Source organism: Ostrinia nubilalis, chromosome 23 (assembly GCF_963855985.1).
Source record: "Ostrinia nubilalis chromosome 23, ilOstNubi1.1, whole genome shotgun sequence".
Classification (NCBI taxonomy): Eukaryota; Metazoa; Arthropoda; class Insecta; order Lepidoptera; family Crambidae; genus Ostrinia; species Ostrinia nubilalis.
Genome location: NC_087110.1, coordinates 10,434,455 through 10,460,543, shown reverse-complemented (window position 1 = coordinate 10,460,543; position 26,089 = coordinate 10,434,455). Strand labels below are relative to the sequence as shown.

At 39.0% G+C, this 26,089-nt stretch overlaps 3 protein-coding genes and 1 non-coding gene across 5 annotated transcripts in view; 2 read left to right on the top strand and 2 right to left on the bottom strand.

The window, feature by feature from the left end:
• The first annotated feature begins 202 nt into the window (after positions 1 to 202).
• On the top strand, positions 203 to 25,939 carry LOC135083499 (LHFPL tetraspan subfamily member 3 protein). Its single transcript, XM_063978264.1, has 4 exons — positions 203 to 1,045; positions 20,365 to 20,463; positions 20,888 to 21,034; positions 25,102 to 25,939. The coding sequence occupies exons 1-4, from the start codon at positions 643 to 645 to the stop codon at positions 25,293 to 25,295; spliced, it is 843 nt and encodes a 280-aa protein (XP_063834334.1). The 5' UTR covers positions 203 to 642; the 3' UTR covers positions 25,296 to 25,939.
• LOC135083484 (tektin-4) lies at positions 7,688 to 9,329 on the top strand. The gene has a single exon (XM_063978224.1). The coding sequence runs from the start codon at positions 7,788 to 7,790 to the stop codon at positions 9,303 to 9,305; it is 1,518 nt and encodes a 505-aa protein (XP_063834294.1). The 5' UTR covers positions 7,688 to 7,787; the 3' UTR covers positions 9,306 to 9,329.
• LOC135083536 (5S ribosomal RNA) lies at positions 24,844 to 24,962 on the bottom strand. The gene has a single exon (XR_010259640.1). It is a non-coding gene; the product is annotated as a 5S ribosomal RNA (ribosomal RNA).
• The window catches only part of LOC135083498 (electron transfer flavoprotein beta subunit lysine methyltransferase-like), a 37,959-nt gene continuing 37,794 nt past the window's right edge, over positions 25,925 to 26,089 (bottom strand). For both annotated transcript variants that reach the window (XM_063978262.1, XM_063978263.1), the window contains exon 5: positions 25,925 to 26,089. In XM_063978262.1, coding sequence (XP_063834332.1) covers positions 25,946 to 26,089 — 144 coding nt within the window. In that variant the 3' untranslated portion in view covers positions 25,925 to 25,945.

Below are 26,089 nucleotides of genomic sequence, written 5' to 3'. Positions count from 1 at the left end.
GATGCTTTGAATAGCAGGGTAAATGATCCTATCGTCGTCAGTGGCAAACCAAACAAAGGTAAGGTTGAATGTTATTAAGTAACTGTAGATGGCGCTTACAGCTTACGCGTTTAATGCGCATTCCAACCACTAGATTGTACTAGTTGTTAATGTTGTTTACTTGATTCACTTTGCTGTGCAACGTTTATTTATAATCCAGTAGGTATCTACTCTTAAAAATTAACAAGAACATGCAAAAAATGGTTGTAATGTCCAATAAAATGCAATTAGACTTGTGGTTAACAAAAAGGAAACAGCTGACGCAAAGAAACGAATTCAAGTAGAATAAGAAGGTGCTAGGTAGCGTGCAATAGGTCAAACTTGTAGCTTCATTACTTATCCCCACTCCCCCTCACTCGACCGAATGGCGCGCGGCGAGAGGTTGTGCGGGCTTGAGTGTCGTGTCGTGTTTCTCGCGTCCTCGAGTAGTTGGCAATAATACTTTTCCTTTGAGACATGAATGGAACTATTTGTCGCCAACCTTCCAAGTTATAACATCCCATGCGACATTAAAACTTTCCGCGAAAATGTGCTACCAATAAAGTGTTGTTTGTTTTTGTGAAGTGCCCGAAAAAGTCAAATTTACAACCGGATACCGTCAAGATGGGTTCGAAAATCGAGTACGTGGATTCGTCACATTTATACGCGACCAACTATGTCCGTAATTCGAAAGCTATCGGAGTGCTCTGGGCGATATTTACGATTTGCTACGCGATCATAAGCGTTGTCGCGTTTGTGACACCTGAATGGATTGGTGATTTAGAGACTGAGTATCCAAGGAAGTTCGGTTTGTGGCAAGTTTGCAAGTCTGATGAAGCTATTGAGGACTGTAAAGGAAGACTCGATGAGTTTTTCTCGATAAATGGACTGGTGTTTAAGATTGCGACTGTGTTAGTGGGCATAGCGGTCGCATTGGCCTTGTTTACGATCTGTGCGATGCTGTTATTCTTCTTTTGTCAATCGACGACGGTGTTCCATATCTGTGGATGGTTGCAGCTTTTATCTGGTGAGTATCATCATTCACAAGTAAGATCCACGCTTTTGCGATAATTTTCAGAAATGCCAAAGAACACCTCTCATAATGGCATACATAAAAATCCAGTCAACTTGAATTGGATGCCATAGAACAGTAGTACCTGACTACCATTTCTGTAAAGGAATACACTTATTTGTCTTTGTTTATTACAATCTGCAATCGATACTTCAACCAAAGGGAAAGTTTTACTGCTAAAAGCTCAAATTGACCTTGCTAAGTATTGCCAGTCAAACGAGTGCCTTATGCAGAACCTCGATACTAAATCGACTAGTACTTTAGAAAAGAAAACAGGTGCAAAGCCTCTTAAACATCCGGTGAGGAGCAGCAGATGCTATCGCCGTAAGTAACACACCATCAAACTTCATAATGACCTTTATGGTGTTGATCCTAAAGATAGTAATCGATTGAAAAGTCGAGGTCATATTCGGACCATATTCATGTGCTATCAATCCAAATTCCTATAATCTCTCGGTTCTGACGATTAAAGTTATGAAGAAAATGTAACTCTTTTCTTAATTAACAACTATTTCCGTTTAAAAATCGAGCATGAAATTGAAAAAACGTCTCACAAAACAGAACACTATAATTATTAACGCACTGATAACTAGTTTCAACAACTTGTGTAACATTATTACAGATTTCATTATTTCTAACAACTTAATAATCACCTAGTTTTACATTCTATCGTTTAAGACATAAATTTGTAATACATTACGGAACTGGTAATGATTCAGTTAAAGAATTTAAACTCTCGAATACTTTTCTTGGAAGCTCATGAGCAGAAGTAGTTTCTCAAATTCTAAACCCGGCACATTCCAGCCCAACTAAGTAGAATGAGTAACAAGCGAGAAATCACGTCAGCAAAACCGGTGAAACATCTCTGTCATGCAACAAGAATTCGAAAAAGCAAAACGGCTGCAAGCAACTCTCGTTAAGTGTGCAATACTGCAACTTCAAGCCTACGGTGACATTTTTTTTATTGGGTAATTAGTAATTACGAATTTGGCACATGAAACTGGTTGAGTAAATTGAGAAGCACGACGTGTTATTTTGCAGTGTGACAATACACACGTCTCTAATGGGACCAGCTTCTCCTAAATCCTGTACAAATTATCTTTGATTTATTTTATAAACGTCCATTTACCTTCTGAAACCGTTTTTTACTCTCTAAACCTCGGAACACATTTCATTTAATAAGACAGTTAATTTCAGTTAACTAGACGTTTCATGTAATTAATAAACTCTCTGTATAACTTAAACACCGGTCATTAAAACGCCTGATTCATATTGACTAGGCTATTAAAATTCAACGGCTACCATTAGTCTCGATTGATTGACTTCCATCCTGAACATAATAAATGGGGCACTTTTGCGTGCTATTGTATGTAAATTACTCTATAAAGGCAATAGCTTAGCATTGACATTTGTCGGAACTGGAACGATGTACGATTAGATAAAAATGAAGCCTGCAAACATACGAGTATGACCTCATGAAGTTTGTGAGGAGTTCACAAAACCGCTACGTGACCGGAAAAATCCTCGCGAGCACGTACAATAGTGAACTACATTCTCTGTCGGTAGTTCGGTACATCACACTCACAAGGCGGTAACATGCTAATTCTGAAATGAATGTGAAGAGAGACCACGAACGAAGATTTCCCAGATATAATTGATAGTTAATGTTGGATCTTGATCTAGAAACGTTATAGTTCCTTTTTAACTTATGTTTGCATAATAATGATTCTTTGGGCAGTAGGAATAAATAAATAAATAAATAAATAAATAAATAAAAGGACACCAAGTAGACGCTTGCCTTGAATAAGTCCTAAAATATATTCCTCGCCAATTCACCATTTGGGTCAACAACAATATACCAAAATAAGGCACGTGATGACATTTTAACATACTACTAAACTTTAAATCCTTCAAAATCTTACTTCTCATATTAAGATTTTTTCTCTACATTGTTGCGTCTACCGCTTAGATACAAATAAAATATTGGTACAGTCGGTTTTGAACATAAAGATGGGAATTTATTAAAAACGGATCAGAGCAAGGTCAATTTTGCCTTTCTAAAAATACACAAGCGTTTATTACTATGCAATTGTAGCGCCATTACGTTGCCTTTATCGGCATAGCTTTAAATATTAAATAATGAGAATGTATCAAAATTATATCATTCATAGATCTTGTTTAGCACGCGCGTTTGTGAATTATTTTATAATGCTGCGACGTAAAAAGTAAAAGCTAAGTGTGATATAATAATGACAGATTTGATCTCGTTACGGATCGCCTACAATTTCACGGATTTATTTTAGTAAACAGTTATTAAATATTGTGCACTATTCATTAAATTGATTTTACAATAAGTAGCTCCACTATAATCCATTTGGTTTTATATTCGCATTTAGGTACAGAATAACTTACAGTAAAAGTATTCACAAAAGATTTGGGCACCAATTGATTTCTTTTTATGTATCGTAAATGGTTGAAAAGGAAGATTAGTTAGTGACCAAAACTGGATTCCTTACCTTACCTTAGGCGGGAAACTTTTCGCGCCTTTAACTTTAAATTAATTAACTTTTCCCGAAAAGTGACCACAAGATAGAGTGAGTAAACACTCTCGTCAGTGATAACTTACACTATATTATTATTATTATGCATATTTTTGACCGGTTTAAAGTGAAACCAAAGTGTTCATAAAATGCATAAGATTGTGTTATGTTTGTAGTAGTAATTTAGCAGAAACTCGGGCAATAGTCGCCAGGATGTGAAATGACCAGTGCCATTAGAAAGTGAACCACATTAATCGTCTGTCAACATGAGTTGAAAAAACTTTGCTGAAGTTTACTGACCTTGTGAAACTTTGAAATGTAGGAGGGGGTGTATTTCGGGATTTATCATTATTTAAAAAGGTTAAAAACTTTCGACCTTCGTGGCGATTAACCCCAAACTGGTTGATTGGATGCGTCAAAAAATATTTCTGATTTGACGGTTTCTGTCAATTTATTTGTCCACATTTTTTTAGAAAACAAGTTAATTTTTTGGAGCATTTACATTAGCAATTTGGCTGTTATAGTTTTGGTTATCGCTTAAAAATCTGCAAACATGACTTCGTTCCCAGAACCAGATAAATGCCCCAAAGTGTGCCACGACATCGGCGCCTTTAAAAAGGCAGCAAAAAGTCCTGAGAAGGTCCAGGAAGAGATGAAAGAAGCTGAAGACGCCAAAGCAGCGGCTGCTGAAGCTGGCCCAGCTGCTCAAGCTCCAGAAGAACCGGAGTCGACCAGACCCCCACCTTCAGGGGAAGAATACCTACCCAATCTCAAGCCAGGACAAGACGGGAAAGTAGACTGGACTCCACTCGGTGGCATGACTGGAACTCGACCAGGGGTCAATAAATACTCCATCAGCAGATACTCTTTAAGCGAATGGAGGAAGCACAACGAGAGTGTCTTGGATCCTGAAGTCATAACTGAGTCTAACATCGTCGACTACAATGCTAAGACCTCAATGATGCAAGCGTTCGGGAATATAGACAAACAGCAGAGCGAAAATACGAAGAGACTGAAACAGAAGGCTAGGGACATATTCAGGTGGAAAGTCGAAGTCGAGAAAGCGTGTCAAGCCATCACCGATGAAGTGGAACAGCTTGAAATCGAAAGACAACGCTTGAAAGGCGCGTCTCGAGTCCTCATGCTACCTGTATCGATCTCCAAAGAGTGTCTCGATCTCCGCTCGAACAGATTCCAACCGGACTTAGTAGCAGATCTTGCTGAACAAGAGCTGATCAAAGAAATGGAGCTTGTCAGCGAAGTAAAGCAAACACTGAAAAATACTTTGGACGAAATCGAGGCGCAAATGGCTATAAACAAAGCAGCTAAGCACAGGATTGAATACGACTGGTGTGACAAAGCTATGGCTTACACTACTGAAGCCATTAACTTGGGTTTGACTCCCAAATCCAATACCATCATGTTCAGACCAGGTGCTACAAGGTTTGGAGATTACACAGCGCCTTTAGAGTACTGGGAGTTTTTCTGTAGAGAAAATGTCCAGAACTGTGAAGCTGCCAGACAGAAATCTGCTGACTTGAGAGGCAGTTTGAACGCCATTCTTGTCAACGGTGGCAGAAAACTGAGGAACCAGGCAGATAAGACTGACATGGCTTTAGCTGAGACTGTAGCTATCACACAGGAGTTGTGTACGAAATTGGAGGAGACTTTAAGGAACACTTTGCAAAGAATAGCTGACATGGAAGCCCTGATTGACGATTTGAAGAGTTCTATCAGGAAAATGGATGCTGCTATGAAGCTGGCTCAAACCAGGTTGGATAACAGAAACAACTGGCGACCTCATGGAGAAAGCGTTCGTGATCAGCCTCATTTAGGTCTGATCGAAGAAGTAAAAAAGATACATGAGACAGTCACTTCTCTTCTTGGGCAGTTGAACAACGCTGAGCGCGTGAGATCAGATTTGCTGAAGAAAAGGATTGCCCTAGAAAAGGATATTGCGTCTAAGAGGAAAACTTTGAATATTGACAGAGAGAGATGCGGGATGGTTCGCTCTCACTATCCCACCGCTTCAGAATTGGCTGGCTATTAAACCACAGAAATCTCTAAACACTCATGTAAAGAAACTGTTAAAGAAAATTTCTCGTATGTTAAATGTAAAACAACATTGGCAATGCAACGGCAGATTGTTTTCTAATTTAAATACTTTCTATTGTCGTGTCATTGGGATGTAAATTTTATTTACAAGTTACTCATCTTTGTTTCATTGCTGTTATCTGTACGCGTAAGTACAACCTTTTCATAAAACATTTCACCCGTTTTATAATGATCATCGGGTAAGTAGTGCAACAGATGTCGTTCTCAAGTAATCTTTACTAATATTATAAATGCGAAAGTAATTCTGTCTGTCTGTCTCGCTTTCACGCCTAAACCACTGAACCGATTTTGATGAAATTTGGCATAGAATATAGTTTGAGTCCCGGGAAAGGACATAGGATAGTTTATATCCCGGTTTTTGAAACAGGGACGCCGCGATAAAGTTTTTCTGTGACAGACAAAATTCCACGCGGGCGAAGCCGCGGGCGAAAATCTAGTCATACATAAGTAATCCAATGAGGGCTATCGTTTTTATACTTAACAGTTGGCACCCCTGGCGATTGACAGGACCTTAACCTTACTCTACAGTGGCGCCATCTTGATGAGTGCAAATGCGATAGTCCTCGTACTCCTCGTACCACTTTAGCGATCACCAGTTGGTGCCACCAACAGACAGGACCTTACTCTACAGTGGCGTTAACTGGTGAGCGCTAAAACGATAGCCCTCGTGTACCTAGAAGTAGCCGCTGCCTTCTCTCTTACATGATCTTTTTTACTGATGACTATCGTGCGTAATGCGTATGAAGGCACTTTATTTCTGCTACTTTTGTTTCGGACCACGGATTTGTCTGCGTGGATTTTAATAAAACATAGCCTAACCTACTTTCGATGTCTACATTAATAATGTAAAGTTTCTTTATTGTTTGAAGCACAAACATCCTCATTTTATTGCGTAAACCAAACACACTTTACTGTTATCAAATAGATTTGAGGTCCTGAACCCACATCGCGGTAGGCCTTTCACTAAATATTGTTTTGTTCGTCTTTCAACACTTATGTAACTTGGTGGTGAGCATCATGAAAGTGTTATTGCTGTCTAAAGTTGAAGAGGTTAAGATTCACTGAGGATTATTTGGAACTAGCTTTTGCCCGCGGTTTTACCCATTGAACATCGGCTTGTGATCGAAAAATTGCGACGTCTCTGGAATAAACTGGAATAAAAATTAAAGACTACTTAGGCCTTATCTTACGTTTTTCCCTGGGTCTCAAACTGTCTCTTTTACCCTATTTTCTATCCATCAGGATCCGTGCAGTGGTATAAAATGTGACAAGGCAACCGATAGATAGTTATCATTGCATTTAAAAAGCCGAAAGGTTTATCCTTTTACAATATTCGACACGGCCGATAGATCTAGAAAATTGCCTCGCTACTTATTTCTTTACGAAACCACCCACGCATAGTGTTGACGCGTGTTTCCTGACTATAGAAGACGCATCGCTTCCTTTCAAGTTTCCACCACTTATTAGTGCAAACAAACACGATCAATTAATCAAAAAAGTGCACTAAACATCAGCCGCTCCCGGAATAGAGGAACTTAGTTATAATTCCACAAAAAGCGAGATGTTGAACAATCGCATCATTTGTAAGCTCCCACGAACACTGTTAGTTACAGTGACCTTTCTGTTGGATCGAAAACAATGCAGGGTCCCATGGAGAGGAGTGATGCGATTGCTTAACCCAGCAGTGAGGCAAGTGAGAATAGCCCCAGGCTTACAAATAGAATGGAGTCAGCAGAGTGTTTAGAATATTTTACGTTAGGTATTTAGTCACCTGTAGATGAAATTGAAATTAATTTTAGAGTTGGAATCTTCAAATCATTGCATTTTTCAAAATAATTATAGTCAACCTTATTACAGCTTTGCTAAGCCGCTTTCGTATTAACTAACCATAGAGACAAATAAAAATAAATGTAGAGAACTGACACTAATTGACGCATTTGTCTTTTGACTTGCTTTTGACATTATGAATGTAGGTTTAAAATTTTTAATTTTCATAACTTTTTATGTAATATCCACGTAAATCCACCCAAATTCTCGTCAATATGGCCCAAAATTTGACCTGTCCCGATATTTGTCCCGCCACAGCAAAACCTCCGGAAGAGGAGAAGTTGTACCCCGCAGCTGGTGCCTCAAGAGGCCCTGAGAATCCTCATGCATCCCCATACGTCCCAGGATGCATCAGGCCGCCAGAACCGAAGGTATATCCCCCTGGAGCGCCGCCAAGGTATCTCCCACAGCCGACCGACAGCACCAGTGGAGATATCTTAGGCATGGGTCCTATAGGGCCCTGGGCTGCTGGTCACGTCGACTGGACTCCACAAGCAGGCATGACTGGGGTACGACCGGTTGTGGACAAATACTCCATCACAAGATACTCCACTGGAGAGTGGAGGAAGCACAACGAGTTCGTCCTCACCCCTCGAGCCACTGATAAAGCTAAGGCCGTTGAAGCGAAAACGCGCAAAGATATCTCGGATGCTTTTAACGCTATGGACAACAAGCAGGCGGAGACGAACAAGAAATTGGATTATCGAGTCAAAGAACTGGCGCGCTGGAAGAAAGAAGTGGAGAAAGCTCTTGATGCGATGATTAAAGAGATTGATGTTCTTGATGACGAGAGAGCCAGGCTCAAGGGCGCTTGCAGGATATTGAACTTGCCTGAAATGATCTCTCGCGAGTGTCTGGAATTGAGGACTCATCGTTACGAACCAGATTTGGTCAGAGATGATGCAGAGCAGGAACTGATTAAGGAGGTCGCTATTGTGGGAGAGATCAGACGAGTTTTTAACACCACGTTAGCAGAAGTCGAAACTCAGATGTGTATGAACAAATCAGCGAAATCAGCGCTCGAATTCGACTGGAGTGACAAGATGGTGAGTTTGAAGTTGGATAGAAAGAACCTGACTTTGACTCCTGAATCCAACCTATTGTTAAATCACCCTGGGGTAGCGAGATGGCCTGAAAACGCGTCGACGTATGACTACTGGGAACATTACTGCAGAGAGAGTATAAGGAACTGCGACGAGGTCAGGGACAAATCTGCAAAACTTCGACAATTTTTATCGAGTACAATAGTCAATGGAAGTCGGGACATGAAGTTGCAGGCTGACAGAACGAATGCAGCGTTGGCTGAAACGGTCGCAGCTACAGAAGAACTGTGTGAAAAGTTGGAAGAAAACTTGAAGGATAACTTGCAGACCATAGCCAATGTTGAGAACCTTATTGACTACCTCAAGGACTCCCTGAGAAAGAGTAATGATAGAGCCAGATTAGTTATGACCAGGCTTCACGGTAGGAACTATGAAAGGCCAGGAGTTGAAAACTGTAGAGATGATGCGCAATACAATTTGATAGCTGAAGCTAAATTTATAAAAGAGACGTGTGAGTCTCTGAATGACAAGACTAGAGAAGCAGAAACCGTGAGATCGGAGTTGATGAAGTATAGAGGGGAGCTGGAGAAGGAGATCGCTTGCAAACGGAAGAGTTTAAACATTGATAAAGACAGGTGCGCACGAGTGCGCGCTCTTATGCCCAAACCCGAGGAATTTGCTGGTGGATAATGCAATAAATTCGTTGTTCAATAACTGTTGTTGTATTCCTTTTAAAATACCTAATAGGTACACATTGTAATCTTAAAGGCCGGCAACGCACCTGTAACGCCCCTGGGTCTGCGGGTGTCTATGGGCGACGGTAATCACTTACCATCAGGTGATCCGTCTGCTCGTTTGCCTCCTATCACATAAAAAAAAAAAACGTTGATTTTTTTTCAGAAAAGTAACAAAAACAAAGCCTCACGTTTCGGCTTATTAGAAAGTCAACAATAACCGACACAGACACATTAAGTGGCAAATATATTATGAGATATTATTACTCAACCGTTACATAAGATGGCCGCTCGCACTTATCTCCGAACTTTTGGCTGTCAGCCGAAGAATGTGTGTATTGTTGATGGTTCAGTATCAGATGGCATAATCAGCCCCCCTAGACAAAACGCACTTTTTGATCGAATCGAAAATCGAATCCGTCAAATTCCATACAAAAAAGGGGCTTTTCGACCACTTTTCGACTGGTTTGCGATTATAATGGCACTTTGTCTAGACCCACTGGTCATTTCGACCTAGATCGTGAGAAAATTATGTAAATTACATTTTTAATTTTATGCAGTAGGATAGTACAGCCACACTTTGCCATTTAAGCAATCCGGTTGTCTGTAGCATTATGAATCGTCACAACTTTGCAAAGTTGCATTTCTACGTACTTACTCAGGGGTTGGAGAAGACAGGTTTTTGATTAGTTATAATGAACTGAAAAGGTAAACAGGTAAATAGATTACCAGGATTCTTAAGCCAAAAGTGGTCCCAATGGCGTTCAAAGAAGGGAGGAGCGTAGGCCTTCAAATGAGGCCCCAGTGTTTCAGGCAGGACTTATGATTCATCATGACTCCGGGGGCTGCGGGGTATCTTGTTGCTTTTTGTAAAAACGAAGCGATAGTTCCATTATCTCCTTCAGAAACCAATGCAAAATCTTTTGGGCCTCAATTTATAGAAAGTTTTCAAGAACCTTTCAAAGAATCATATTTTTATACAGTGTGAGTCACGTTAAAGTGTACATATGAAAATAGATGAAACTAAACCTATTTTTATCGACAAAAAAGAGGTCAAAAATTTTTTGAGATTTTTTTTTAATTTTTTATAGATTTTTTTGTCTTCCAATTACTTATTGTAAAGAAAACGTAATAACTTTTAAACTAAGCGGTATATCCTGATAAAATAAAAACATTAATAATGCTAAATAACAGGCGATACTAAAAAAATACATAAAACACACAAAAAATGCCAACAAATAATAAAAAATGATACTTTAAAAAAAAATCTGCTTTAAAATTCGTGTTTTTTTGGTTATTTGATAAATTTCTCTAAAAAATGCCCCTATAACAGGTGTTTTTTATTACTTTTTATTATTCTCTATCGTATTATCTTTGTAAAACCAAAAATCGCATGTCTCTATCCCTATCACAACATTTGCTATGAACGTTTGAACAAAGGCCTGCCACAACATTATTCTCCGCTACAGGTAGAGACAATTTTAATTTTAACTAAAATGCTTATTTTTCTTCGAAATCTTTTGTTTTTATTTGAAATCTAACTTGTCTTTATCAAAATTACAAATCGAGAGCCATTTTCAGTTTCGTTGATAACGAAGCTTTGAATGGCGCGCCCGGAGAGGCTTAGTTCAAACGATCATTGCAAACGTTGTGATAGGGATAGAGACATGCGATTTTTGGTTTTATGAAGGTAATACGATAGAGAATAATACAAAGTAATAAAAACCACCGGTTATAGGGGCATTTTTTGGAGAAATTTATCAAATAACCAAAAAAACACGAATTTTAAAGCAGATTTTTTTCAAAAAGTATCATTTTTTATTATTTGTTGGCCTTTTTTGTGTATTTTATGTATTTTTTTAGTATCGCCTGTTATTTAGCATTATTACTGTTTTTATTTTATCAAGATATACCGCTTAGTTTAAAAGTTATTACGTTTTCTTTACAATAAGTAGTTGGAAGAAAAAAAAATCTATAAAAAATTTAAAAAAAATCGCAAAAATTTTTTGACCACTTTTTTGTCGATAAAAATAGGTCTAGTTTCATCTATTTTCATATGTACACTTTAACGTGACTCACACTGTATTAGTATTTAAACTCATAGGTACTATAACAATTATAACTGATGACTCCTACATACAAACATGCTTACTTACATTATATCTACATAATATAGCGCTATTACTAGTATCATTCATACATTAGTAATGCATAACAGTACGCGTGTATCACATACGTTACCACAGAATAAGTAATAGTACAGGTACAGAAGGATTACTCCGCAAGACGATTTAAATAAATGCGAGTCTTGCTGCGACGCGATACAGTGGAATTCAGCTCGCACAGCACTACGTACCTACAATTTTATTCACCTACAAGTTTTGTCTCTTTCTATCGCGTGCCTCTGAACTCTTCTTACGCTGTTAGGGTTGCTGTCTAGTGAAAAAATAATTAATCTACTTATTTGTAATGAGGTACGTATGTAGGTAAGTATGCATTCATTATGGAAAACCTTGGGAGAGGCCTTTGTCCAGCAGTGGACGTCATTTGGCTGAAACGAATGAACGCATTCTGAGCAGTAGTCATAGTAGGTTAGGTTCCTATACTATCCTAAGAATTATTGATTACCTACATGGCCAACATACCTTTCAGCATCTTTAGGAAGCGAAAAAAAAAGATAAATCCGGTAGATTTCTTTTCGAATTTAAACACCCGAACGCCGCACAATATTTCTTTCTCTTTATGTCCATTTTTAAATAATACTTCGATCATAGAATTATAATCATACTACAACGCACGCCAGCGTCCTGACGGGCGCGCGCGTGACACTCGACTGATATAATACCCGCCGGCGGGGCGCTTCGCTGTAGGTAATTATCGGATGTACCGGGCGGAGTGAGCCAGGCCTGACGTTACTATCTGTTATTACATTTTGATGGAGCTACAGTACCGTACGTGATCATAGAGACCATACCATTAGGTCGAGTCACGTTTAGACGGTCAAACCAGTTTTTTGATAACTTAGTTGGGTCAACGAATAAATTAATATAATTTGCGGAATTGCGAGTGTAGTAATACGGATATGCGTTGATAACTGCATAACCTGATTAGCGAAGATGATCTTTGATCTGTCAATCTAGAAAAAGTGATTTTGCATATTGTAATACCTACAAACTAACAAATTACACAAAAAACTTTATCTTTGTATTTCTTCGCGGAAAAATTTAACTTTCATTATATGCAGTGTGGTCTTAGCTTGCTTTTAGAGACTTCTTACCTAATTGTTTGTAAGATTAATGCCTGTTTTCACCATCAATCCTAATTTTTAAGTGACCCCTATGAAAACCAAATTCCTGTTATGTGTTACCCATAGAGTTAAACTCAATGGTGTTACCATAGGGGTCACTTCAAAATTAGGGATTGCCGGATTGATGGTAAAAACGGGCATAGATCCACTATTTAAGGTCTGCACTTGGGGTGATAAATAATATCTTAAAATTTACCATGGAAAAAAAAACAGAAAGAGCTCAAATTAGGTAATTAATCCTGAATGTTATATGTACTCTATGTTAATATTATGCCTTTGAAGCAAACGCTTATTATTATGTAGACAATAGCTAAAATGCAGCACAGTAAAAACCCATAGATACCCTCAAATCTGTGCTAGAATGCACTGTTTTAACAAAATGTAGAGTTCTCAAAGAAAAGGTCTTCAAAACATTGCACTGGCTCCAATCAGCGCTGGACAAAAGCAGGTTATGCAATATCTACCTAGTTAAATGACTATTCCACAATGTCTTAATAAACGGCCGAAGCCTGTTGATTGTGACTTTGGTTATTTATCGGTTTTTGCGGTCCATTTGGTAGTTGCAGATTGCGTCAGCTATTTGACTTGTAAATTAAGTGAAAACTAGTTTGATTAAAGACTAAATTGATTGAGGGCATTGAGGCACTCTTCTTCTATCGTTTGATATGGGTCAACTCAGAAATTTTTCATTGTTTTTATGAGCGTTGTGTGTGTGTGAGCCCCATTTGGAAAACGAATTTCGTGGATGGGTATCTACTCCTTGAAAAGCATCAGATAGCTTATCTTCTATTCCTACTGTACGATTATCTGATGCGATCTTTTATATCTTCAGAGCCATTGCTTCTTCTCTTCTTCTTCGTCGCTACACTCTTGCCAGAGTGGTCGTGGTCGTCACACCCGGCCCGGTGGCAAGCCTCACAATCCGTCGCCATTCCTCCCGCACTGCAGCCTTTCTTGTGCACTCGTGGAGTGGACCACTGAGTGCGGTTTTGATCTGGTCAGTCCAGCGCATGGGCGACCTGCCGCGCGCTCTTGTGCCCTCAACCTTCCCCTGCACGACAAGTCGTTCAACAGCTGCAGCTGCAGCTGCCCAAAAATTAATATTGTTGCCGAAAATTAATATTGCGCGTCTTGGTTTCCCGTAAGGATCATCATCTTCAAATGACAAAAGGCCTTCACAAAGATATTAGTAACCACTAACCAATAACTCTACATTGTCTTAATTTATCCAATTTGATGCAGCCTATGCGTGAAAGACACAAGAAACAGAGTTACTTTTGGTAATCCACGCTGCTTTTACCTTACATCATTAACAGACCTTATTAAATATTAAAAATTACTTTTGTTATTGTTACAAATGTTGTAGGTACGACCACAGAATAATAATAAGGTACGACTTAATAACTCTATTGTTAAAGTATAAATTGCGCAATTGCCTTTGTTATACTTTAATGTTTATCTCACAAGACTTTCTGTACGAGATATCTGCAATGGTAGAAACTTTACTTGAGAAGTTGGAAAGCATGGTAAATATAATAATAATAGTGTTGTCAACTGCTCCAACTATAATTTAATAGCCGTTCTATTGATAGTTGATCATCGACAGACCTTTACAGTCTGAATTATGAGCCTCCTCCACTATAGTGGAGGGTTTTGCCATAATCCCCACGCTTGGCAGACGGGTTGGAGATCCGATCGCAGTTTAAAAGATTGATGTTTTTCAGAGAGCGCTGCTGCCCGTTCTCTGTTTGATGTGTCCCTAAGTCCTTACGACATCTGTGGGAAGAGTAGGGTTTGATGACAAATGTATTCTACTCTGCTGTCACCACACGGCTTAATAGTTGAATTGAATAGAATCGATGTTATCGGCTAATAGCAGTATCGACAGTTACTTAGTAGGTACTTCGTTCCGCGAAGGGATTCGATTTTCGCAGCGATAAAAAAGTGCCAAGTCTAGATCCCTTGACTTCAAAATTCTTCATTCGCCGCCTCTTTCCTTCACCGAAAGGTGTGCGTGACTCTTCCAAGTTCCAACATCAATAAATAATATTTTTTCCCACCCAACGCTCTGGACCGTAACGTTAACACTAGCGGTTGTGAAGCTAAGCGTCCATTACGAAATAACAAGAATTTGCTTGGATTTAATAACATTACTTGTCGGATAGTAAATTAATAGTGTGGCTAGCGGGTTTTTAATTAACGTATTAGGTGTGGATGAGTTTAAAAATGTTACCATTAGTAAATTTGCGCGCTGCGGTCGAGCGGTTCTGGTTGCGTTCAATCCTCAATTAATGTAATTATAAAAGCTAACTTAAGAACTGTTCTTGCTCAACACATGGTGTTTAATGACTGGTCTTGACCACTTATGGTCGCGTTCACATCTTCAGCCTTCAGTAGTCCACTGCTGGATATAGGTCCCCCTCAGAACGCCACAGAATCGCTCTGTCATTTGTATCGAGTGGATTCCCCATACCTACTTATGGAGAGCCTTTAGCAGTTCACAGCTGGATATAAGCCAACTCCAACAGAACACCACAGAAGCGCACTGTGACTTCTGCATCAAGTGGTAATGCACCGTCGACTTTCGTGGTAATCTCAGATCACGGAATTAAATTGTTTTCTGTGAAGGTAATCAGAAACGGGTAATGACAATCAGACACGCTGCCATAAATTACCTAATAGTTAAGTAGTACATGCAGTGTCTTCTAGTCCGTGATCGCTAATAGTTCAGTCAGATCTGTTTGAGAAATGTGCCCTAAGATACCCAATGTCAGTGGCGGCGTAGCATGGGTTGGCACCCGGGGCGAGGCGATCACCCCCCTCACCCTCCCGTCATAAGTCTTAAGGCACCCCCTGGTACCCCCCAGGATTTTTAGGAGGTTACCTACCGATTCGAAGGTTGAAAGACAATCGACCATGACATAGACCGCAGATTTGCCATGCAGTGCGCCAGTGAGTACTCTGCGCGTGACTTGTGTCACCCCCTAATGCTTGGCACCCGGGGCGGACCGCCCCCCCCCCCCCCCTTACGCCGCTACTGCAGAATGTCACCGTTTGATAAGTCTTAAAGCTGTTGGTGACCATATTATTGGGACAGGCTACCCAACGGATTCGCTTGCTGAGCCGCCCAAAGCAAGATAATGAAAGAGTGCATTATCAATTTGATTTCTATTAGATAGATTTCTGTTGCCAGTATTGAAACTATTCGAGCTCTTCTTCTATCGTGTAGGTTAATAAACCTTTTCCAGTTCGGTTCGCTTCCAGTCCAGTCCAGTTTCCATCATCTGTCAATCCTGTCATGTTACTGGGAGTTATTGGGGAACTAATTGGTCACGCTGCTAGCATCAGCATCAGTATTGCAGAAGAAAAAAGTAAAACTACTTACAGGTAAAACTTATCTTGGTACTAGGGGCGCTGGAGCGTGTCTCCTGGCGTGCACCATAGTTACAAACACCCAGCGATAAAGCTCTAGTAAGTACTCTAGTTGGTGGTAGGTATGTGTATAGGGCCTATTTAAAACGAGAATGGTCATAAAAATATAATAATATTATGACATTATGGTCTTTTAATGACATGAAATAGCTCTACTCTAGTCTGACCATGTGATTTGGGATTTTGTCAAACGAGAATGGTTATTATTTTGTTGTGCTTTATTGACTTCGCTAACTATCTATACTGCCAACAACCTTGGGCGAAAATTCGTCTAAGCACATAACATGGGAAGAAAGAGAAGAATCCATCTTCAGCCATGCACTGATAATCGAGTCGGCAGAAGTGTGGGTTTCTATTAGGGATACTGGTTTTTTCTTTGTATGAGGGTCCACTCACAGAATTGCTAAAACCAAGTGGCAGTGGGCGGGGCACATAGCTCGTAGAGACGATGGCCGTTGGGGGCAAGTTCTCGAGTGGCGACCACGGGCTGGAAGACGTAGCGTGGGCAGGCCTCCTACTAGTTGGACCGACGATCTGGTAAAGGTCGCGGGAAGAGCCTGGATGCGGGCAGCGCAGGACCGTGCATTGTGGAAAACCTTGGAGGAGGCCTTTGTCCAGCAGTGGACGTCATTTGGCTGAAAGGAAGGAAGGAAGGAGGGTCCACTCATGTTGAGGATCTGATAGATATATCTAATGTGATATCGATAAGTCTTCTCTAATTACATCGCTTGACCGTCACCAACACCAAGTGAGTTGGTCAAGCTATTGGTCATTGGAACAAATTAAGTAATTGAGCTAATTGATAATTAAATTGAATTTGATTTGACAAGAGATTATTAATTCATAACTTATCAATATTAAAACTTGTAGGTAATTGTAACCAATTAAAATACTTAAATAATGCTTACCAATTAATACATTTGACACGTAATCAATCTGAAAAGTGTCGTAATCAATCGAGTGTTTTTGTTTTCAACTTGATGACATTATTATGAGGTAATAGAAACAAAGGAGTCAGGTTTTTTTACAATCACAGACATTTTAAACTTTGCCTTTAATGAAGTACAGTCGCGGAATGAAAAGGTTCGTCACCTTAGTGTCGGTTTTCGCTTGCACTAGGTACTGTAAGAGTCAAACCTGCCAACATAACAGTGCAAGAAACAGTGCTGCTAACATTTAAATAAATATGACGTTTGTTAACGAATAAGGTTTTGCTTGTTTATTTTTCTATCCCATCAGTGCAATGTTACAAAATGTAGTTTTTTTATTTAATAGATTATGGCAGGTTGAACCAACAAGAAGGTTTTAGTTTATCAATCATAATCTTCTTGACAAGTTAAATCGTCAAACAACTTTGATCTGAATAATTTTGAACTTTACTGACGAACAGTCAAAGATTATTTTCTCTAACTCGAGATTATTCTGTAACATAGTTTCAAAAGGTAATATGTGCTCGCGATTCGTTGAAGGAATCAATTTGAAAACTGACGAACCTTTTCATTCTGCGACTGTATTTTCACACATTATTAACATTGAGAATTCACGTAAGTTATATAATTACAAAATTGAACCTATAAACATTTTAAAGTGTGGATTTTTAATGCTAATAGCTTGTTATTTTAACGAAAGTGAGTTGTGATTGAGAAAGCTTGACTTAAAGTTAATCGGGAAAAGCTAGAGTTTCTCCAGTCGATTGCTTCGTTACAAGTAATTACTTGAAAGTTTACTTATTTGTAATTACTTTGTTTGACTCTCAAGCTGTTTTGATAGATATCTCTGCTTGGTTAACTACTATAATTATGATGATTGGAAGGCTGATATTGTAATTGCAAAAGACCTGCCCGTTGGATATTGGATAATTTATGAAAAACTTATGATTTCTTTTAAAGATTTAGTTGCTAATTTTAATAATATTGTGATTAAAATTTGATCTTCTTATATTGAGTGGGTTGTAAAAACTTAGGCAATTCGATTTTTTCAAGTTATGTATTTCAAAACTTAGGTCACAAGTTCACGACACCAGAGCCATCGCAAACTTGAATCTTTGAGAAATTTTCCTTTAAAAAGCCAATTTATCAATTTTACAGTCACAGAAGAGTTTGCGTTACAACGAAAGATAAATAAAGACAGTACTTATTTCTTATAATGATCAATCTTGAATAATTGCTGGTCCACTGATAGCCGTCCGTAGTAATCAAGTATAATCCTAGAACCTAGTCTTCCCTACCACAGAAAATGGCCTACCTAATTACAAACCTAGTGCGCGTAACCTATTCATACAAAATTGCGCACGGGCAGATTGACTTCATTGTTTATATAACATGTGCTCTTGCATTGTGTACTGCGGATCAAGGACTACAGGTGGAACTCTTGACAATAGGGACAGAACAACCAAACAATGAGTTAGACTGCCAATACAGAAAAAGGCACGAGCTGAAACAAAGCAAATTGCACAATTTAGGAAGTTGTACTCTTTAATCTTTTGTTTTACCAGACTGGATTTATTCGAGCTAGTGAAGGCTAGCAAGTCAAAATGTTGATAATTGTGGGTAATATATTAATAGTCAGGTTGTTTATATCATACAATTGATTCGTTCAACGATTTGACCATGAATTGCTTGGTTTTATCTATATATATAAAAATGAAACCCGTTTCGCGTTGTCACGGCATCACGTGTGAACGGCTGAACCGATTTCGATAATTCTTTTTTTTAAATGTTTGTGGAAGTCCAAGGATGGTTCTTACGGAAAAAAATATAAAGAAAATCTCTACGCTAAGGCGGTACGAAGTTCGCCGGGTCAGCTAGTCATCTATAAATAAATAAGTTAATTTACATCTTCACGCGGTGGGAGGTTCACCACCAAGGTGATTATACATCATCAAAGTACATTGTTACAAATGAATTTCACTATGATGAAATTAATGAACTTTAGCTAAAATGGATTACCATACCAGCGTACTTACGATCAAAAGGCAACAATCAATACTACAAGATTATTTTCTGGGGCCATGTCTTTTTTTCTTAACCATCCAAATAAGTTATACGAGTATTTGTAAGAATTCTTTAGTGAAATCTATTCTTACAAACTAGTAGCTGTAGACAGCTACTAGAAAAGTTACCTAATGTGGGAAATAATTGGGATCTCTGAGTTTTCAGTAGATTTTGAATGTCTTACACAACAAATTTCCATTTTCTTTTATTCGCACTCACAATAAAATGTCCGTATTGCTTATCAAGTACCTACCAGAGTCTGTACACGAGTTTAAAATATTAATAAAAAGTAAAATTTCTAAATAACAGCGAATAGAAGTTTCTCCGAAAGTCACACACTGCGAACCAGAATTTTTTTGAAAAGGGCTCAAATACCGTAAAATTGTGCGAAGTTGGCATACTGTGAATGATATTATTTATCTGTAATTGTTGTTCTAGATCATCAAGTATTATAAATCGTCTCCAATTTACCAGATTCACTGTATCGTATCGAAAGAATCGAGTTTCCCTTCATCGGCCCAGATGCAGAGAAATTGTGATTATTAAGGCTTTCCATCGGCCGTAGAGTGACTTTCCTCGCTTTTGATATGCTGATCGGTGGATTTGCATTTACAATTAAAAATGGTTATAGGCTTTATTCATTCTACTTGTTTTTAGTCAAATTAAATTTAAATGGAATGAGGAGCATTACGTTACGATATTGAGCAAGAGAGAAAGGAAAATATGTAGTTTGGGTGTTTTAGGTTTTAGGTTTTAGTAGGTTTAGTAAACAATCAATAAGTTTTGATTGTAGATTCCGTTCTGACCATCGTTTCAGACAGAGGCACGCGCCTTAGTCTGTTGTCGCCTTAGTCGGTTGCACAACTTGCACAATCTTACTTTAATGTCAAAGTCTGTCAAACTCCATTCCAAAACACCGGTTAAAGTTACAGTTAAAGTTAAGGTGATGTAACTGACGCTGTTTCGTGCTCTCTAAATAAAAAGTCTGCCGTTTTGACAATTCTCTTAAGGTTCGGCCAAACAAACCAACACGTGCAGCCTACGTGCACGATGGCGATGGCTGTCAGTAGATATCAGTAGGATCGCCATAGCGCACGCAGGCTGATCGCGTTAAAAGGTTCGGCCAAACCAACGCGATCACACACGATCAGGTGGCGTGAAGCGATGGCGATCAATGCATTTAAGTACGCCGGCTGATCGCGTGTGATCGCCTTGGTTTGGCCGAACTTTCAGTTTGCCGTTTTTTATATTATAACACTAATATGATATTTGTATTGTTACAGCGGTGTGCATGGTAGCCGGGGTAGCAGTTTACCCCGCGGCGTGGAACGAGACGTCCGTCCAAGAGACCTGCGGGCCCACTGCAGATCAGTATAACATAGGTATGTGGTAGTATAACGTAGATTACATACTTTTCATTGCACACCACACTAACCTGAAAAATTGTCAAGACAGTGTAGTCAACTACTTAGGCTCAATCCACTAGATTTCCCCGACTCGTTAATAAAAAGTGTGAATTACAAAGTAACGATTTTCAGATTTTTCCATTACTCTTCTGGTTATAATGGTTTTTTTTCTAAGGTTCTTTTTGAAGACACGTAAGTAATCCAAAACGAATAAGCACATGGGCAGCTCGTAGAACTTGTTAGCCGTTGTGACAGAAAAGCAAGCGGGGCAAGACCGGTCTCTGTGGAAATCCTTGAGCCTGCGACCGGGCCTTTGTCCAGAAGTGGACATCTTTTGATTGAAATGAAGAACCCTACTATTATGGTACGCTTTAGCAAACATAACATCACCTGTTTCCAGGGCGCTGCCACGTGCGCTGGGCCTACATTTTGGCCATCATCGGCTGCTTAGACGGCGTGGTGCTGGCGGCCCTGGCTTTCATCCTGGCCACCAGGCACGTGAGGCTCCAGCCCGACAGCGGGTACCCGCCGCCTTCGCTTTACAAAGGTATGCTTCAGAATCAGAATCATCATTTATTTGCTTTAAATGTGGTACAGAAGATGGAAGTTAATGGTTAGGTCTCACATTGATCAATGGTTGATTATCATCACCAGCCCAATAAAACATTTTTTTTTCAAGTAGGCCTTTTAAAAAGTCTCAGTATTAATCCTGCCACTGCTTTGGGACAATAAATAGCCCAGTGCTGAGAAGAAGCAGAACGTATAGCAATATAAGTACTTACTCGTAATACATTGGCATTCAGTTATTTGGTCACATCAAACCATGCCATGCTTTTTACTTTTTAACCGACTTCAAAAAAGGAGGAGGTTATATGTTTGGTAGTTTCAAGACTTTCAAGTAGCGATCTTCCGGGTGAACTTTTGGGTATTGATTTTCACTGTAGTAAACGAAGCAAGGAATATCAGATTGTTAACTGCAGGAGCAGGCTTCCCTATTTCTCTTAGATAAACGGAGGATTTTGCCTTATTAATATCCCTATACTGAACAAAGTTAGAGAGGCCTGATGTTTACATATTTATTTATCCCTTAGTCACCATCAAAGGTCCTTTTCTACTCCCTTGGATTCCACCTGGCTTGTGTAACTGGACAGCTTGGCTGAAATGACGTTGTTCACAACTCAGCATAAAACTTTTCGGAAAATCATGGCAATTTTCCGTAACTATGAAAGCGTTTCGCCAGCAATTTCAAAACTCCTCATTCATCCAAATTGCCCCCAAATTGAGCCATCAATTGTGTGAGCATTTGCATGATGTCGTCATCATTTCACTTTTACAAAGTTCACGCGTTATGATTCCGAATGGCCCAGTGAAACCGCAGCTGCGCTCGCGTCATATACAACTCTATATTTAGGTGCGTAGGGTTGAAATAATTGGCAGGATTAACAGTCCTGCTGAAAAATGTCCTGTGAAATTATATGGAAACGTGTCAAAGAGCCAAATTGCCTAAATAAAGCCCGCGGTTTTGCCCGCGTCTGGTTTCGGAATGTCATAAATACTTTTTGATGCATTCAAGTCAGCTGGTCCCCTTTTTGAAGTACAGCTGGATGATGATTGAGAATTTGAGACATCATCAAGATCGGCTCAGTGGTTCAAAAAGAGTAGGTAACTTAACTTTCGACTTTTTTGCATAATGTCCATAATTTAAGATGTCGTGAACGCGATCGAGGCGACTATGTCTGCTCTCAAAAAATGATAACAATACCCTTTGAATACCAATTACTTTTATGTTGTACTATTAGCTGATTTTAGATGGAAATGGGCACTCTTCACTGCCCAGGTAGGGTTTAGACTTTGACTTTTAAAGACGGTCCTCTCAAAACATTTTGCGAATGTTTGATCAGCATCAGCATCCCTTAAGACCCGTGCCAGGACTTCTTCTTAGTCGGGCACTCTTGTCAGAGTGGTCGTGGTTGCGCTGACGAGGTACACGGTGGGGTGATGTCATCTCCGAGGGTAACTCTCCTGGCTCTGTGCTTCCATTTCTGTCAGTTAGAGGCGTCGCGAGTACACTGGACCATGGTGGACTCAGTAGCCTTTATGATGGCGTCTATCCATCAGGTTGGCGACTGTAGCCAAGGACTGTATCTAGCTAAAGACAGCCCTAGCTTGTCGCGGGCAACTGGGGCGGAAACATCCGCCCTACATGCTTAGTTGCGCAACGCCATGACAAGTGAGTAGGTTTTACTTTTGCTATTTATAGCGCGAATTATAGCGTGAACCGATGACCTAATCCATGGCTAATTTGATAGTTTTGGTACATAATCAGCCATCAGACCATGATAATCAAATCCCATCAAAATACATGGTTGACGACTGGCAAAGGAAGTGAGGAATTCGATGCTGTTCTAAAGACTGGACTTGACTAGTTTTCCCATTCCCATTTCCCATAGATTTTGAGTTATTAAGGGGACATTATTTAATTTTGGATATCGAGTAATAATAATCCCATCAAAAACAATACTTGTCAAAAAAACCAAGTCTCGCAACTCAGTTGTTCTACGGTAAAAAGTTGTGAGATCCATGTAATACCAAGTCCAGGCCAGGAAATCTTTAACGTTTTACATAAATATATTGACTTGGCCATCGCACTAAATAATTTAATTTACACGTGTTTTCATGCGATGGCCAAGTCAATATATTTATGTAAAACGTTAAAGATTTCCTGGCCTGGACTTGGTATTACATGGATCTCACAACTTTTTACCGTAGAACAACTGAGTTGCGAGACTTGGTTTTTTTGACAAGTATTGTTTTTGATGGGATCTCATTTCTTTTTGTATTTTGTAGACAGCAGTTATGTATCTAGAAAACTGGACCGAAATTGAAAAATTTTACTCGACTTGGCGGTTGCACTACCGTGCCCCCAAATCTCATTTCTTTTTGTATTTTGTAGACAGCAGTTATGTATCTAGAAAACTGGACCGAAATTGAAAAATTTTACTCGACTTGGCGGTTGCACTACCGTGCCCCCAAATATTTTAGTTTTTCCTTGATTCATACACCAAACACTACTTATATTCCAAATTTGAAGCTTCTAGGTCTGCTAGAAGTGCCTTAGAATTTTGATGATCGGTGAGTCAGTGAGTCAGTGAGTGAGTGACAAAATTAAGTAACTTTGACCCGTTATAATTCCTAAACTACTGGTTCAAATTGAATGAAATTTTAAATATACCGTGTCTTTACAATGCCTGCATAGCTAATGAAAATTCAGCCTTCTAGTTTTATCCACAACGAAGTTACAGGCAGTCGAAAATGGCCTGAATTGCTTCGAGAAAAGGATGGTACGGCCGTGCCGCTTTTTTGCTCGACTTGGTGGGGGCACTGCCGTGCCCCCAGATACAAAAAACTAAGCCTAGTATCATGATTCAAAGAACGATCAATGAAAGTCGTATTCGCTTACTATTATGTATGGTATACAGGGTGTTAGGTAAATGGGTATATGAGCCGACACTAGCCCATGTTAACATGGTGATATAAATGGTATGGTGAAGTCAGAAATTTGATATCATCATTTTAATTTTTTTAATTTTCATACAAAATAAATTTTATAAAATCCGATTTGTATGAAAATTAAAATAATTAAAATGAAGACTATATCAATTTTCTGACTTCACCATACCATTTATATGACCAGTTAACATGGGCTAGTGTCGGCTCATATACCCATTTACCTAACACCCTGTATATATGTGGTTGGACGTTTATTGTTAGTCTGTTCTCATCTCACTACTTTGCTAATTAACTGTAGATACTTCTTAGGTACTTTACTCTAAGTTAGGTAATAAATTACTTATAAAGAGTTCATCACCACCTATAATACTTACAAATAAGATATTGGTGTCATTCTGTCACCCCAATGTCATCAACAAACCGTCTCAGCCACTCCCTATGAATATGCTAACGGTCAGAATCGCATACGCAGGCAGACAGTTCACACATCGACTGTAAAACCACATTTATTACCAAGCAATAAGGTCCATAAAAGGCGGCCATTGGAATCCTCGCTTCTGGAAGTGCAAATCGTTCATTGTGCATTCTTTAGGTTTAACGGCATTCCACGCGAGTTAAGACTTTATAACTAGGCAGAAAAGGTCATATTGGGATGTGATAAAGGTGCACTTAAACAGTGTCAATTTACATTCTTCGCAGGATGGCAGCGAATTGTGTTGGATTTGCACGTTGTTGTTGCGTCGTAAAAGTCGCGCTAAATACCTAAATAGGCACTTATTTTAACTGCTTATTAAATACTTTTGCTAAAAGTAAATCAATGATAGTTAGCTAGAAAAAGTAGCAAAAAGCCAACATCACGCGGTGTTCCCAGGCGGTCACCCATCCAAGTACTGACCGCGCCCGACGTTGCTTAACTTCGGTGATCGGACGAGAACCGGTGTTTTCAACGTGGTATGGACGTTGGCGACTATTCATCCAAAATTAAGAATCAGATCAAATAAATGCCAGAAAAGTTACTTTATAACCATTTATCTAGCTAATTCTCAACAAACAAATAATTAATTGCTTGCTAATTCTAATTTTCATTTTTTTTTCTTTTTACAGGCGAAGTTAACAACGCTTACGTGACCGACGCGACATCTGTGTCGGGTTCTCGCAAGTCTCTCGCCCTGCAGCCCGTTCTGATCATGCATCCCCACGCGCCTATGGACATGGACACCTATTCCCACTACTCTGGCAGAACGGCCAGATCCAAACACGGGATTTATGCAAACACTATGCATAACTATCAGTTGTAGAATTAAGTTTTTGTTTCACTCTTAAAATGAACTTAGAAGACAGTTCAACTACTCCCCGTTAGATGGCGCTCATCGTTTCAAAGTTTAAGACATGTTACATGTAGAAGAGTTTTACTATTCGCCGTTAGATGGCGCCGAGCAAAATTATTTGTGAATGAAGTACATCAGATAAAACTAGATGGCATTTTTAAGGATTCTCAAATATCTTACAGATGTTTGTTTGCAAATTCAATAATAAATAATTAAAAAAATTAAATGCCACTTCGTGCCTTTTAAAATTAATTTCCATCGACTGTTCGAAAAGTATTCAAAATCTACAGTCTAATCTTAATTTACCCTAATACCTACTTATTTTCTTAAGTGTACTTTACCTGAATTTAAATTAATTATTAGCTTAAGTATTGCTATATTTTTATACATGTAAATACTTGTACTGTTTACTAATAGATTTTGTAAAAACATACAATTTTATTATATTTTAAATATAAAATTACTTACCATTAATATTTTCTAAACATTCCAAATCATTTTGTGTTCAACCACAAAGTTCAACGATGTGACAACGAATAGAAAAATACATTTTGGGTCTCAATTTAAATTGTAGTTTGTTGTATTTTTATAAATAAACATTTTAAGTACAAAAAGTCTTTTTATTTGAGTTTCCAAAGTGATGTTTCTGTGAACCCATGGTTTTCTATGCAGCTTTCAGGGGGCAGATTGTATTTAGCTATCAATTCAATGTGCTGTCGCCTTTTCTCAGTCAATCCATGACGGCCTGGATCTCCTATAAGTAT

Bases quoted from the DNA above. Each gene is read 5' to 3' on its own strand.
- LOC135083499 (XM_063978264.1), top strand. From the start codon at position 643: ATGGGTTCGAAAATCGAGTACGTGGATTCGTCACATTTATACGCGACC. The intron at 1,046-20,364 runs GTGAGTATCATC...GTATTGTTACAG, and splicing joins ATGGTTGCAGCTTTTATCTG to CGGTGTGCATGGTAGCCGGG. The intron at 21,035-25,101 runs GTATGCTTCAGA...TTCTTTTTACAG, and splicing joins GCCGCCTTCGCTTTACAAAG to GCGAAGTTAACAACGCTTAC.
- LOC135083484 (XM_063978224.1), top strand. From the start codon at position 7,788: ATGGCCCAAAATTTGACCTGTCCCGATATTTGTCCCGCCACAGCAAAA.